Genomic DNA, 16,182 nt, shown 5'->3' with positions numbered 1-16,182 from the left:
ATTATTCAGATTACACAAAACCAAAAATTACGCCAGCTTGAAGAGAAGGTATACAGTCACCAACATGCAAACAGAATCTTATATGAAAGATGTGCAATCTATCTTCATATTATTTACACCATGATAATTACCATTTAGGAGTTTCTGACAATTTTAGTATACTGCATTGGGTTTTTTATCTATGAAAATCATTGCCAAAATATGTAAATTGGAATAGTGAATTTTTGAATTGGGTATCAAAATAATTGTGATGAATTAGGGAAATGTCCTGTAAAAAATAAAAAGGGTGAGGCTCAGAAGAAAGTAGTACAAGATACTGCACTTTTAATAGTCAGATATAAATCACAGAAGAGCGGGCAGACACAGCTTTTCAGAGGATCCTATGCCTGTGATGAATCAGGATGGGAACAAGAATGAGCAGCCACCATGCTGGTAGAGGAAGGGGAAACATCAATGTGTTTCCAGCTTGTTCGACTCTGGCAAGGTCTCAGCTGAGAGACTTTCACCTGCTTTTGGCACTGCATGGAAGAATGTTTTCCAGGAGGAGATAATCCAGAGCAAGACAACAGGGATGATCATGACTTGTGAGAAAGGATTGATTATAATAAAGAAGTAAAGGAGAGAAAGTAGAGGAACAAATCATAATGGCCATTTATAAGCAACAGTCTAATACTGGTGCTCCCAGGATGCAGACCAATTTTTCAATATCTTTTTCATTTATATATAAATATTTTCATAGATTTATATTTATATTTATATTTATATTTATATTTATATTTATATTTATATTTATATTTATATTTATATTTATATTTATATTTATATTTATATTTATATTTATATTTATATTTATATTTATATTTATATTTATATTTATTGCAGCCTAAAATAAGTGATGCTATTCCAAAGTCTTAGTGGAATAGAATGCCCAAATGTGAAGTTGAATTTAAGAAGCTGCATGAAATGTAGAAACAACTGCTGGATGATATGCAAATTGTCCAATTATTATCTGTATACTGTTGGTTATAAGAGCTTGGAGTAAAATTTGCACCAGGGACATGAATCTGCATCAGATTTGTCTAATATTTGCTATTGTTCTGTGGGCAAGTTTGGAGTAACAAAATGCTTAAATTTAATGTAACATGGACATCTCCTTCTTAGTCATACTAACATGCTTCCTGTGCAAAAGAAAGGACTTTATGCTAAATTTCTGTATTGAAGGTAATTTTCCATGCAGAATATGGGGAGTTGCTTGTTCTTGCTTCTCCCAGAACATGCATGGACTTAGATGTTTCTTGCCTTTCAAATGAGGCTCCATGGCTAGATTTAAGGTGATTTTGGCCCTTTACATTTTGTAAATTACTTTTTTCTCCTTGCAATCAATTTCATCTCAATATATATTTAAACCAGCAGAAGAGCTTTTGAGATTAGTCTTTACTTTAGTTCTCGAGCTGATGACATTATAATGAAACTGCCAAATTCTGGCCATTTCCCAAGTTCTCCTCTTAACCTTTCTCAGAATTTTGTTTAGTCATAGTCTTTTAGGTGGTAATAATAGACCTAAACTTTATGAGTAGAGCCTAATTAACTAGTTGCTGTGCTTGATGAGGTACTCATCTCGACATACATTTGTAGGTCTAATACAAATATCTGAGTTAAGCAGTATTATCCTAACTACAGGTGATTGCTTTCCCAAGTGCTAGGAGATACTCTCGTTGAAAAAGTATAATGAGAACCATGCTCAGCTTGTGCAACAGAGCTCTTGACCTCTTAGAGAATTTATCTGCTTTCAAACTGCAACTAAGTAGTACTTCAGGTTTCATTTATTCCCAATATGGAAAGAAAATTTCATGAAGTAAAAGAAAATAGCTGACTCAGTAACCTTTTTCAATATGCAGTATACTGAATTTTTATGTATCACAGCTATGAAGAATGTCTAGCATCAAAAAGGTTTCTGTTCTTCCAGTAGCATCTCAGGGACTACGTGGCTGTCCTTGGTGTCTTGAAACAAAAGACACCTTTCTAATGTGAAATCAGAAATTTTATTTTATAAGAAAACTAGGGAATATACCAACCCTAGCAATTGAAAAAGTTACCTTTTCAGAAAATAAGTCCAGATGGGCTATTAAAAAGTTCTGAATATCTAAGTTCAAAGGCTGTTTAAAGTGACTGAGAATGTGGCTCAGATTGTTGTTTTAGCTTCAGCATCAGACTAAATGTTTGAACAGTATGTGCGCCATCTCAGTTTTTAATAGTCATGTATGATCTTTTAGTGACCCATAAAAATGCTAATTTGTCACATTTAATTAATTTAATGTGTTTTTGTAAAACATATTTGCATATCTTTTAAAGGTATCTTTACACAGAACATAAGTATGTGTCTACAATGTAAAGCCTGTTCCTTTTTGTTTGAAATTAATATTACCTACCATGCTTTCTGCTTCAATAACCACAGTGTTTGTTGTTTGACCAAGATGTGTTTCAAATTTTTCTTGATACATTAGGTACATTACAATTAGGAAGTATTTCCAGACAGGAAAGTTGTCAACTCGTCTCTAAATATGTTCGGGGGCTGGGGAAGGGGGACTAAAGTTCAGTGATAGAGGCAGGAGAGACATACAGTGTACTCTGTAAATAAAGTACTGGACAAAGGGCAGTGCATTTGAATTTAAAAACTGCCTTAAGGTATGTCCACAGGTTCAGGATGGTTTGACGGTAATATAGAGGAAATAAAATTTAATACTAAGATTTCCTGTACTGCATTTTTCTGATGCATCATATGTGTGTACTTGAAGGCAGAAGCAACAGAAAGTTTGGGAGTGTTTTGTTCTTTTAGAGTGTTTTTTGTTTTGTGAAATATCTTTAGCTATTTTCATGACACATTTACTGTTCCTCTTTGACATTGTGGTTTCTAGAGTTGGGCAGGAGGTGGAATTATCTCAAGACTCAAATCGTACACCTTCCCAAAGGCTGGCAGCAAAAAGGTGCCTCATATACTTTTTTTAGGTTTTTGACTGCGTTAAAAATACTTAAATTACTAATTTCACTCTCTTCTCCCCCTCTTTTTGCTTGCTGTCTTGACTACTAACAATTAGATTGTTAAGATATTGTAAGCTTTCTCTATTTATCCTACTCATGTGCATAATTATGAGCTTGATGTTATAACTGAAGCAATGGGTTTGAAGGGGTTTTAAAAATAGAGGGACTCTTTTTTATTTTTATTTGTGGCATACCAAAATAATGCAGATCTCAATATTTCTGCGAACGAAATGTGATAAAATATTTTTCAAAACCACTCAGTTATAATATAACAAAATTATATTTCTACTTTCCTTTGTAATCAGAAAATTGTCTTGCTTACACAGTTATGCTATTACTGAACACATTTAGTGAACAATAAAAACAACAACATATACATACTTACATAACCTATGTGCACAGAGCTTCTTATGCATTCACTTACATTTAGGCAAACATAAGATGCCACAGGACCTAGCAGAATGGGAAAATTGGCCAGATGCCAGGGAGCCAAGGGGAGCCCTGCCCTGTCCTATGAAAGAAAATGCTTTTGCATGGCCAGAAAATGGTGTTGTCCAGTAATTGATGTAGTTCTGAAGCATGTAGCTGTGAGTTTGTTTGCATGCTGAGAATAATATGTATGCCCCTGTTTGGTCCATGAGTCTGTATGTTTATTGATTTATTTCCACTTGCTCTTCAACAAAAATGAGCAGGCCTGAAAAGCCCTAGAGGTATGCTACTGTTCAGAGTTAAAAGCTATGTTTTATATATACTATATTTGATAATCCTGATAAATAACAAATATTGTTTTCTTACAGCTTCAGTTCACTTTTATGCTGAAGTGCCAACAGCTGTTGTCAGCTATGTATCCCTACAGGACCCAAACCTCTTTTTCAATGTGTGTTTGTTATATGCGAATACAGACACAGTCTTACGATCTGCTCTCAGCCATCTGAAATACAATGCCAAACTGTCACACATTTTGGTTTGATTCAGAAAAATGGGTGTCGGGTCTGAACTCTGTAGACGTATTTTTGGTCACACTGCTGTCTGTTAACCTGGTAAAACCTGTGTCTTGCTCTGGTCACTTTCTGCTGTCAAATACCTATTTCCTGACTTCTGGAAAACATACACAGAGTAGAGACTTAAGCATATTGGCAGAGTAAAACCATTCAGGAAAATAATTTCAGAAACCCGATTTGATTGCCATTTACGTGTACTTTACCTGGAATACTCAGACCCACATCATACTGCCAGATTTTAGACTCTAGACAAAAGTTGTGCTTTGAACTGTTCAAAGATTTTAACTATTCATTAACCCCAATAAGCACAGTTTACTTTAGACCTGGTTAATTACACAATTACTTCTACTATGTCAAAAGCTTTCAGACAGTAAACCAGAAAAAAACATATTTATTTTATTTGTTATGTTATATTTATTCACTTCTGAAAATTTTTTTTCAATTTTACAAATGCACTATTTGTATTACATTTTCAGTTGAAAATTTTTCAGTCGTTTTACTCGTGTAAAGTCGGCAATTTGGACAATTTAAGTGAAATCCTGCCACCTAGTGGCAACTAAGATGGCGTAGGCAAAACTCCTCTCATGGCTAATGAGATGTTTGTCATGCAGTATTTAGCTATTAGATTTTAATAAAATAAGATTACTTCATGCTTTTTTTCAAATCATAGTTATTACCCTGAAAGAATATTGCACTAGCTGTACAACTTGCCTTCATGAGAATCGTACTATGCTATTTACTGTAAAACTATAATCATCACTGTAAAAGTCAGATTTAGAGTAGTTGGAGCCATTTCATTCATATGTCACATTTTTAAAAGGCTCCTCTAGAGGACTGTTTTCTTGTACTCCTTTTTATTGGTTGAATAAGTCCTTGGTCATCTTGCCCATTCTCCGTTTCTTATAAGAATACAAGAAGTAATCAGTTGTCCTGTACCTTACATGTATTAAGGCAAAGATCCTTATGTCCAAAAAAGATCTGCAGAATTATACTTGCTGTTTTAAAAGGGTAGGGCAGAAAGGACTCTGCATTTAAATGATAGTTAAATAAAAAGGAAAGTAGGAATATTAACGTAAAAGGCATCACTGTTATTTAATCAATCTGCAGCAATTAGAAATTCTATATGCATTAACCAAAATAAGTAATGATAAATAAGAGTCTATGATTCTTCTTAAACATGAGCAGCTCTCTGAGAAAGAAAACCAACTTTGATATATCTGGTGTCACTTTGTGATTTTCAGTTCACAGCTGCAGAGCTTTATTTGCAAGCATGGAAGTGATGTACTTGTTTGGTTTTATGCAGAGCAAGAACATTTAATCCTTTTGGATTTTTGTTGTTGTTGTTGTTCTTGAATTGCAAAGAGCAGTCATAACTCATATGTCTAGTTTGAGGACTCAGCTATGTCTTGGCCAGAGCTATGTTTTTATCAGCAGTTCTCCACTGCTGAAAGGATTCTTGAGGTGTGCAAAATTTGGTGTACATTAATTACATTTGGCCAGTTCAAAGTATGCCAGTTGACTTCCAGTCTTAATGGGGGTTTGAGGTTAGGGAATTGCCTGTGTGAAATAGAGTGACACAGGTCTTGTCAGGGTGAATCAGTCTAGAAAAACAAAACTAGAGCTAAGGATCTTGGTTTATACCTTCATTTGCCTTGAGAATGGTAGATCAATCAGTTGTTCCTTGACATATCCCAGAACTGTCTTGGGGTTTTGTGGCTTGTCTTGACAGCAAATGGCCTTTTCACACTGTTCCAAGTCAGAAATACTACCCTTACTGTGCCTGATGTCAATGTGCTCATCCTAGTAGGCCAGAATATTGTTGAAAACTGGATTCGTACACATGGGTTGCAGTAAAATCTGTGTAGTGAAACCTTTTCTATTTCATCCAGCTGGGCAGATTACTTAATTATGATTTCAACGTCTGTAGTTCCCAGGTCAGGTGTTTTCCCTACTAAATGCTGCTTCCAAATGATAAAACTTCTATTGCATCTAATAGTTCACTATGGGAAACTTCACAGAATCATAGAATGGTTTGTGTTGGAAAGGACCTTAAGGTTATTTCATTACAATCCTTTTGCCATGGTCAGGGACAGCTTCCACTAGAGCTTTGTTTCTCTTTGCTTGAGAAAAAACTAATGTGCAGAAATAGATTCTGTAATTGCATGTTCCCAACAGCTCACAAACAGAAGTGACCAGATTAGTAGAGTTTCTCTCATCTCTACTTTATTGTGCCAGGCAAGGAGCTTCACAATGGGTGAGATGGTTTGTGTACACCATATTATTTCTCTGTCAAGAATAAGGGCAGAGGAATTGTATTTGAACCAGATGCTTAATTAAGTAATCTTGTCCCTCCTCAGAGCAGACAAACAGGCTGTACCCCGAGTATCTGGTCCATGATGTTTGTCCCTGATGTTACACATGCCTATGAAAGTAGTAACTTTTTACTACAGTTGCTTTCACTTCTTTAAAATAGAGCTCCTCTGTAATATCCACAAGAGAAACAGGAAATTGGTTTTTGTTTTCATTTGTGCTAGCAATTTCTCTGTGGCCCAGATAGGGGGAGAGATAACTTGAAGAAGGAGGAAGGACAGATTAAAGAGAAATCCTTCTAACTGCTTGTGTTACATGGCAAATTTGAAAAGAGCATGTAAATTTAATATCTGCAGAATAAGATTTGTGCCTGACCCACTACAGTTAATTCTCTCTTATCTAATGTTCTGAAATATTTGTAATATCTTTCTGTGCTTTTGGCCTGCTCTAATAACCTTCAGAATGAAATAACCGCTTTTGGATCCCTTGCTTTCTGATTCTCACCTATGTGTCTCTTGCAAACATTATACCAAAATTCTTAGGGGGAAAAAAAGGTGCTTTTAACTTACCTATTTATTGTTAAAGAGAAAAACTTTATTTGTGTGCTACAGCTTCAGTCAACTATCGGTCACCCACCAGAAGAAGCACCTTTTAATCCATACGTGCTGCAAAGGAACAGAGGTCCTACAGGAGCAGAAAGAGGTAGGCAGAGTAATATAAATCATTAATGCAATTTTCTTCCTTATGGCAGAGCTCTTTCTCAATCCTTATTTATTTTTCCTTGCATCTATTTCACATTCTGTTATGTATTGGTATAACCACTATCATAACTGAAGCCAGGTAGCTGAAGATACCAGCTGTCACGATGTATAAGAAAAATAATTTAGCAGAAATCCCTTTTTCCATTTTGAAGTGGGGTGTTATTTCCTGGACTCTAAAAACTATATTCTCTCATGTCTCAGAAAGAATTGTGCCCAGTTGCATCCACAGTGCCAACCATAATGCAGTTAAAGTTGGGTGCCTGAGAATGAAGGACATATAAGGCAGCATTCTGAGTGAAGAACTGTGTGAGGTAACTCATGGGAAGTACCATGGAGAAGGGCCAACCTTTAGCCAGCCTTTTATCAAGTAACCTCCTGGTTTCACCCTGCACAGATGTTCAGTAGTTACAGCAGGTCACCAGGGGGACGTCTCTGTCTTTTGGTCTGCTCTAAAATGCATATAGATGGACAGCATATGGTTTCTTTATAATGCCCTTGCAAGTCATACACACTGATGGTCTTGAACGTAGAAAAAATTAATATATTAGCTGTGGCAGCAAAAATGTCTGAAATCATGTCTAATTTTTTCATTGTTTGATCTGCAGGTGATCAGAGAGAGGCCTTACCCATGGATACTGAGGTCTATGAAAGTCCATATGCTGATCCAGATGAAATTAAACCAAAAAATGTCACTCTTGACAGGAAATTGTTGACTTTAGAGGAAGGTGAACTTGGCTCTGGCAACTTTGGTACTGTAAAGAAAGGGTTCTATAAGATGAAAAAGTAAGTGTTGCCTTCTATTTTCATGGAATCCAATATGTAAAAGTTCTAGCCTTTACTTTTTGGAGTAGCGTGTCATTTGGAGTGACACACTGTAACTAATTTCAATTAATATTCACCAGTTTCTCTCTTTGTATGTACATTTGCGCACTCATTTTTGTCGTACAGTAGGAAAGTACTGTTTATGACTATTGTCTTTCCTGATGGGGATAGTAGAATGGGAATCCCACTGTCTTGCTCCATAGGTTGCAGAAGTACTAATGCTGCACAGTATTTCGCATCTGCACAACATCTCTGTCAGAAAACCGGGAGAGTGCCATGGACAGTTTACCTATAGCAAAGAGAGTTTTGTCTGAAGTGTGATAAATCCCAGTTTCCTGAAGCTGGAATGTTGATTTTCAAGGAGACAGAACATGTAACATTTTCCGTCACATCATGTCAGTAGGAACAGACCCTGTTTGTACTTGACTCTTCATGCATTTTCATAGTAAAATGTTATCAGTATGCTGTTTATGTGCATGGACTGATTATGTACACACTCTCATCTCTTGAAGTTGGAGGCATTTCTTTATACTGAGATTTTCAGAGGCAGAAAGGATTTCTATTTTTCTAATGTTGGATGTAGGAATTTGAAGGGCTCTGATCTCAGCTTGTGTATATTTTAATTGGGTTTCACACAAGCTATGTTGATCTCATCCATCACTCTGTCAGTTTGCTGTATGAATGGAAGATTGCAGAAGTAGGCTTAGATTCTCAGGGTTTCAGAACCCTGCCTTGGCAACTGGCAGTGATGCATGTTCCAGTCTCCACCCCAAAACGCCCCAGTGCTTAGAAAACTCTTTATAGCTTTTCTTGCCAGAAAAGCTTTATGCCATCTTACCAGAGTGGACAAGAAAAATTTGTCCAGTGTTTATTTTTCAGGCTTCTTTAGGCATTGTTATGACAATCTGTAATTTTCTGAGGTTCTTTTCATTCTCACTCTTTTGCTTAGGTGTCTTCTGAGCATTTGATAGAGAGATGTTCCTGTTATGGCTGGATTTTTCTCCTCTGAGTGTCAATTCTGTCTTTTGTCACAATTTGTACCATGTGAATGGAAATATCTGATGAAGATTGTGTGCATTGGTACACAGATTTTTCAGCAGCTAGTCTCAGAACTGGATTCTCTTTTGCAGGGGTGCCAAGCCTGTCGCTGTAAAAATTCTGAAGAATGAGAGTAATGATCCAGCCATAAAGGATGAGTTACTGAGAGAAGCGAATGTAATGCAGCAACTGGATAACCCATATATTGTCCGAATGATAGGTATATGTGAAGCTGAGGCCTGGATGTTAGTAATGGAAATGGCTGAACTTGGGCCATTGAACAAATTTTTGCAAAAAAATAGGTACGTAAACTTTGATTCCATTCCATAGGCATGGAAAAATTCCTTTCTTTTATTTTTTTCTTAAGGACAATTAAAATTGATATGTTGTTAATGTAATAATTAATGATTGTAGTTATTCTTCACTAGAACATGTCTCCAAACTGTCAAATACTTCTGCCAAAATATAGTATTTTGAATAAATGAAAGACTTTTCATATATCCTTCTTCTCCTTCTCTGTATCTTCTTCATATATCCAACCTGTCCTTTATTAATGTGATCACACGTCATCTTGCTCAGGACAAAAGCTTAGATTACCTTTTCAAATTGAAGCTTAGCTAAATGTCAGTGAATCAGGTTCCCAGTGTAATGTGGACAACTTCAGAGTAAAGATTTGTACCTAAACTCTATGAAAAGCCATGAAAATGAACTACTGACCTCTTTAAAATTCAATTGTGATTTTCAGACATGTCACAGAGAAGAATATAACAGAGCTGGTGCATCAGGTTTCCATGGGGATGAAATACCTGGAGGAGAATAATTTTGTTCATAGGGATCTGGCTGCAAGAAATGTGCTCTTAGTCACCCAACATTATGCCAAAATTAGTGACTTTGGACTTTCTAAAGCTCTTAGTGCTGATGAAAATTATTACAAGGTAAGGTCTGAACACAACATGAAAACTGTGTAGTATCATAGCTTAATAAGGATATTTTCAGTTGAAATGCAGTTGAAAATGAAAAATATTATGTATCACTCATTATTTTAAGACCTAATATTAGATTACGAAATTCAAATTTTGTGATCAACATTAAGACATGTAGAGAAGAAAAAGCTTGTCCTTCCTTTTAGTTGTCTACTTTCATTTCCTTTTGATAAACTTGTCATTAGAAGATTTCAAGTTATTGTGGAAATTAGATACTACCTTATATAAATGGGGGGAAGTGTGTTTGTTGAGAAACAGTTCCCATTATGTCCAAGTAAAATGTATGCTACCACTAATACACTGCCTTATAGAACATAATTAGGGGAGGTTTTTGAAAGAATACCATTGTTAAATAATAAATTAATTTAAGCAAAATTTGTTTATCTTGGTTTTAAATTCTTTGGACCTCAGTACACCTCAAGTGATTAAAATAATTGCAACATTTAATAAGGTAAAAGGTGGGAGACAAAGACTGTTACCATGTGTATATTTGTTTTCCTGATATACACTCTTGCGATTCAAATTACTTCTTCCTTCTGCTTATTCCCTTTTATCAGCTCTTTGAAACTAATAATCCAATCCCTGAAGCACTGCAGAGGAGAAGCAAGCCCATACTCCCTTGTGAAGACCTTCCTGTGTAGGAACAATAGTCACTGGTGGCAGAAAAGGCATCTTAAATCTCTGCCACTAGCCTAGCCTAGCTTCTCAATCCCGGTCTCAGGGCCTCAAGAATTAATATCAAAGTCCATGCAGTAGGGCCCTGTCACTAGACTAGCACTGGGCTGGTATAGCTTGACACTTGGATGTTCATAAAGCAGTATTATGGCATAATTTAGGTAAACTGCAGTTTGCCACAAGTCACTGTGCTTTGAAGTAGAGCAACCTCTTCAACCATCTGGACATGTCTTTCAGCTTTTGTGAGATCCAAATGGAAAAAAATTATTCTAAAGAGCAACTTTAAATTAAATGCCACTAAAAGCATGACTCAAAGTCATTTAGCTACACTTTTTTTTTACCATGGATTTCATTTCAATACATTATTCTGAAAGTGGAAGATTAGAACAATTTTGTAACACTTTCAAAGAAGCTGTTACCCATTTTCTCTAATGCTAACTGCATCAGAAATGTTATGGTACTTAGTACAAATGTGTGTAGATCTAAGTTAATGTTAATTATATGCATTCAGATGTTGTTTACTGCTTATCAGTTAATCTAGTCTGCTTTTTTTCCTTTCTGTTATGACATATTTTAGGCACAAAGTCATGGAAAATGGCCAGTCAAATGGTATGCTCCAGAATGCATGAATTTCTACAAATTTTCTAGCAAAAGTGATGTCTGGAGCTTTGGGGTTTTAATGTGGGAAGCTTTCTCTTATGGACAAAAACCATATAAGGTGAGTGGTTTTATTTGGTCATGTTTTTTCTTTAAAAATTCATAGCAAATTTGAACCAATATTTTTTCCTAACTAAAGGGACTTGCTGCAAGAAGTGAGTCAAAATATAGCCCAAAATCGGTTCCCGTCCTGTGTTTGATTTATGCTGTCATGTGTGCTGTAATAATTTGCAACTTGGATGACTGTTCTGGTCACCCTGTTCCAGGGAATGAAAGGTGGAGAGGTTGCACAGATGATTGAAAGAGGAGAACGAATGGAACGTCCTGAAGTCTGCCCAACAGAAGTCTATAGTCTAATGAAATTGTGTTGGACATACAAGTGAGTGTGCTGGGATGCTCTTTTGATAAAGCACATTTTAATATACATGATTAATAGCTAGAAAGAGGGTGAGTAGGGGTTACTTCAAAATGCATCTTTTCACAACCATACTCCAAGCTCAGAAGTCAATTGCACTTTCAGGTGAAAATTATCTAAATTACAGAGTGTACTACAAAAAGCCAATTTTGTAGAACAGAGTTTGCCAGAACAGTTACATATAAAATACATGGTATCATAAAAAAAAATGACACAAAGATGTCAGTCTAATGCATTTTGAAAAGAATGTTTGAAAGTATGCAAATATTTTTGTTTCATTTTGAATTTGGTTGATTTCATTTTAATTTCCAAGGGTTTAGTTTTACTGAAATTTCAAAGTCATATTGCCAAAATGTTTGTTCTATTTCTCAATATTTAATTTTTTGAGCTATTTATCTTTTCTCTAATAATGGAATATATTAAAATTGGATCCCACACTGACTTCTTATCAGTGAGAGGCAAACCATCTTTTCTGATATGTCAGAAACATTTTTTTCTGTTTCATAACAATTTAGAAATTAGAACTATGAAATACAGAAAAAAAAAATAAAGCCTACCTGATTTTTTAAATTAGTATGTTGCAAAAATATAGTAAAACTCTTTCATGATTTATTGTTTTAAACTATTCTGCTGAAGTTACTTTTAACTGTAGAAAGCACCCAAAATTACTCTAATATCACTTCTTCTTCCAGGTCATCATCAGGAGAATAGGTTTGTCCAAAAGTTCTATGTTATGGTGCTGTCGTACTTCATTTTAGGTACCTTGCTTCATGTTAGCTTTATTAAACCTAGTACTCTAAAAAGAACGTGCAGCCAAAAAGTAATTCCTACCTTTTGGTTTGACTCAAGGAATGCTATAGCAGGTCTACAGTGAAAGAGATCAGGTTTTGTTTTTAGTAACAAACGTATCATAAAGCATACTGATTTTGGTTTTGTACTAAAATATCTTTATTATTAGAAAGAAAATAAATTTTAAAAAGAAGGTTCAGGTCAGGCAGAGTAACTATCTCAATATGTAAGGTAAAATTTTAAGGGCTTGTTGTCAGTTTGTGTTCTCCAAATAAAGAAACAATTGCAGATATAAAAGAAAGATGGTACAGTCATATGATGTGTGGATAGGCTCCTCTCAGTGCTTCTAACCACTCTGTGTGATGGTACTACCCATTATAAGGCAAATATTGCACAGCAAATATTCTTTTCTCCAGATAATTACTAAAGTAAATGAAGTAGAAAATTAAATGGAGGTGATTTACCATTTCTTTCTTCTAGTGTCTTCATCAACCACAAACAGGTATGATAGTAAACCCACTGACAGGATGCTCTGTAGTAGTATTTGTCACTTGGTATTAATTTTGAAGTGTCATTTTTGTAGCCTTAATATACTGTGAGCATCTTTAAGTGAGCTGTCACTGAGGTAGAGTCTCGAGGGCTGTAAGGCCCATGAACCTTGACAGCTCTGTCCTTCCTGCGCAGTGACACTTGTCATCTTCCCACAGCGTTGACGACCGACCAGGATTTGTTGCAGTGGAGATGAGGTTACGTAACTACTATTATGACATTTCCCACTAACGGTGTGAAGAGCAGCAGCTTCCTCATCTCCAGCCAGCACCCTCTGAGAAGCAGCACATTTTCCAAAACCAAGCAACCTCGAGTTTTGTACTTCTGTTTTCAACCTGCAAAGCTCAGAGCTGAGCCTTGCATCCGTAAGGTTGCCTTTTCTTACCTTCTGCACGAAATCCAGCCCCAAAAGAGTTTTGGAAGTGTAACAGTCTCAAAGTGTGCAGCAAGGATGTTAGATCTAAGATGCTTCTACTTTTGCTACATTCCATTTCATTTTATTTACAGCTTTATTTGCATTATATTTTGCAGTCTTGTAAAACCTGTTTAATGACTTTGAGCCCTCTTCCTCTTGTATATTGGAATGCAAATTGGAATTTAAATTTTTCTCATCAGCATTATTATCCTTTAAATGTATTTAGTTGTTCCAGCCTTCCCTTTCCTCAAGGAAGAATAGCATAAACATTTCTCAATATGAAGCAATTCGCTATGCAGGTGTGTCAGATGCTTTGACTGACAGTGTGTTTGATTTTATCATCAAGCCCCTTTAAACCAAATCACATTATTCCTAGTAGTAAAGTAAGCAGAGGGGAATTGGGAGTTCTGACTCTCTAACATTGTCACATCCTTTAAATGTGACCATTTTCTTTTGTTCCTCATCTCTTCTTTTGTTCTTCAGCCCAGCTGTTCCTCAGGGAGTTATTTTTTCCTAGTGAAAACTGGGAACTCAGAGGCTTGATCTCATCTTGGAAGAAAACATACCAGCACCTAAGATGATTCTATATTTTAACATAAACTCCAACACTGCATTCCTGAAAATACACCTGTGATGGAGCAGCGCTTACCTTTCTCTGTGCTCTTCCATCCTTCTCCAGAGATGCTTTTTCTATGGACCTATTTGGGTACACCATAGCTCCTTGTGTGGTGCTTTGAATAGCAATCATTTCTATATTTTCTTCAAACCTTTCTTTAGAAAGCATGTGAGAATTTCATGACACTTTACTCCCTCTAAATTTAAATTTCACATCTAGTTGAAATATTTTATAATGGGCACATGGATAACAAGATTACGAGGTCCAAAATCTTAGTATTTGTCCTGTGGGACAAATCTCAGTAAAAGGCATCTCAGGAAAAGGCATTTGTCTTACCAGTCTTCTGTAATGTAGTGTGCATCTCCATTAAATTGGAAGTATAGTAGAGTAATAACAAATCATGGAATCAATTTCTGATTCTGTTTTTACCCTTATGCTTTGCTTGCTCAACCTCATTTTAAATATTATCAATAGAGACATTTCTATCACTTATTACTTACAAGCAGCTATTTTATTGTCATTTGCATATATCTCAGGAATCTATTTACATTTTGTTTGCTAGATATAGATATTTTAGAAGAATATAAATAATAAGATTTAGAGTTAGATATATTTATTGCATATGCCTGGTTAGTATATATGTGTTTAATTTTTGTGTGAACAGAGTATTCTTAGAGATGCAGTGGTATTTTTTTTTCTCTAGTAATTAAATTGTGTGAGCAATTAAACTGAGAAAGGGTGAAATCATTTTCATAAAAGACGAGACTATAAACAAATATAGAAGCTACTGGTACTTTTTTTTTTTATTTTTACTAAGTTTATGGCCTGTTTGTTAAATAATATCTGGTGCCTTTTAGTACTTTAGTCTTGGCTGTCCAGTGCAAGGCACCGCAAGCTACTGGAAGATACTGAGTGTAATAGACTGTGTTTCAATGTGACCAAATGTGACTTGCCTTGAAGATGATTTAATTTTGTTTTGTTTTTAAGAAACATTTTTCTACAAGACCAGATTCTGTAGAAGTTAGCAATAGTTATACATAGGTGTTTTGTCACTTTAGTTATGTTGCAGAGAATTTGTTATCTCTACATGTGCAATTAGTACAGTTATGGGGATATTAGCTATAAAAAAATTGCACAAATCTCTATGAACCAGCAAGTGACAGTACTCAGTTTTCTAGAATGAGGGATATATTCATCTCTATCTCTCACTCTCTTTAAAAGTGATGTCTGATACAACAAACATGGAGGATTATTTCTTGTCTTCTGAGTGAATGGCAACATCACTTTCTGGAGTTACTTGATTATTTTTAACTTCATTATTACATAATAAAAGTTTACAATGAGAATATAAAGTATTGTGAAATAAATAGATTCAGTTTTAACATTTTAATTAAAGATACTTTATAAAATATGCTGTCTTAACAAGAATCATTTCATTTTGTAAAAAATCCTGATTCTGTGCAGTTTGTATATGTACCGAGTTATCATGATTGTTGTGCAAGACTGAGTTTTACCTGCTGACAGTGAAAGGTGCCCACCAGGACAGATAAGGCCACTGAAGCTTGGGCTGCTTTCAGAGCAATTCAGGAATAGCAGGAAATTCCCAAAATATGCATATTGTTATTGCACCTAAGTATTTTCAAAGTGATTTACAGCAATTCTGTGCTGAATCTGTAAGGTTAGAGAATGCCAGGAGTCAATGCACTGTATCAGCTAGCTAAGAATTTTTGCCTTACAGATGTCAGCTATACAAGATTTAGTCACATTATATGACATGGGGCCTCCCTCAGATGCAGACTGCTGTTCTAGATATTCTAAAATAATAACAGCAACATCTTAGTGTTTCATTTTGCTTTTTTGCATGCTCAGGTTCTCTGGAAAGCTAAGGCTAGATGAGTGTGAATGTGAATTTGAACAATAACCAAGAAAGGTGGAAAGGTAGGCAATTCTTCAAGCAGCTGTTTGCCTTTGGATAAGTCAGTCAGTGGCTGATTGACTGTTCTTCTGTGGATGTTTTCCTGCATAGCAAATCTGGCCTATTTGCTGCACCTTCCCACTTGTAGGGCTGCACCATCAACTGACATGAAGGGACTTTTTCTCTTTTGGCTGTCT

General features: G+C 35.6%; 1 protein-coding gene across 2 annotated transcripts in view; it reads left to right on the top strand.

Annotated features, from left to right (window-relative positions):
* Window positions 1-15,479, top strand: part of SYK (spleen associated tyrosine kinase) — a 30,702-nt gene extending 15,223 nt beyond the window's left edge. Inside the window, exons 6-14 of one of the 2 annotated variants that reach the window (XR_009420414.1) lie at window positions 2,916-2,984; window positions 6,962-7,052; window positions 7,717-7,894; window positions 9,064-9,273; window positions 9,717-9,906; window positions 11,207-11,347; window positions 11,553-11,665; window positions 13,198-13,404; window positions 13,938-15,479. Coding sequence is in view for 1 of the 2 variants with exons in the window: in XM_059492234.1 (XP_059348217.1) it covers window positions 2,916-2,984; window positions 6,962-7,052; window positions 7,717-7,894; window positions 9,064-9,273; window positions 9,717-9,906; window positions 11,207-11,347; window positions 11,553-11,665; window positions 13,198-13,270 (1,065 nt within the window). In the remaining variant the exon portion in view is untranslated. Of the gene's footprint in view, window positions 1-2,915; window positions 2,985-6,961; window positions 7,053-7,716; window positions 7,895-9,063; window positions 9,274-9,716; window positions 9,907-11,206; window positions 11,348-11,552; window positions 11,666-13,197 lie in introns of both variants that reach the window. The other variant, XM_059492234.1, reaches the window with a different exon arrangement.
* The last annotated feature ends 703 nt before the right edge of the window (window positions 15,480-16,182 follow it).

The sequence above is a fragment of the Ammospiza nelsoni genome, chromosome Z (assembly GCF_027579445.1).
Source record: "Ammospiza nelsoni isolate bAmmNel1 chromosome Z, bAmmNel1.pri, whole genome shotgun sequence".
NCBI lineage: Eukaryota > Metazoa > Chordata > Aves > Passeriformes > Passerellidae > Ammospiza > Ammospiza nelsoni.
The sequence above is the reverse complement of the archived record's forward strand: the minus strand, read 5'-3'. Positions and strand labels throughout refer to the sequence as shown.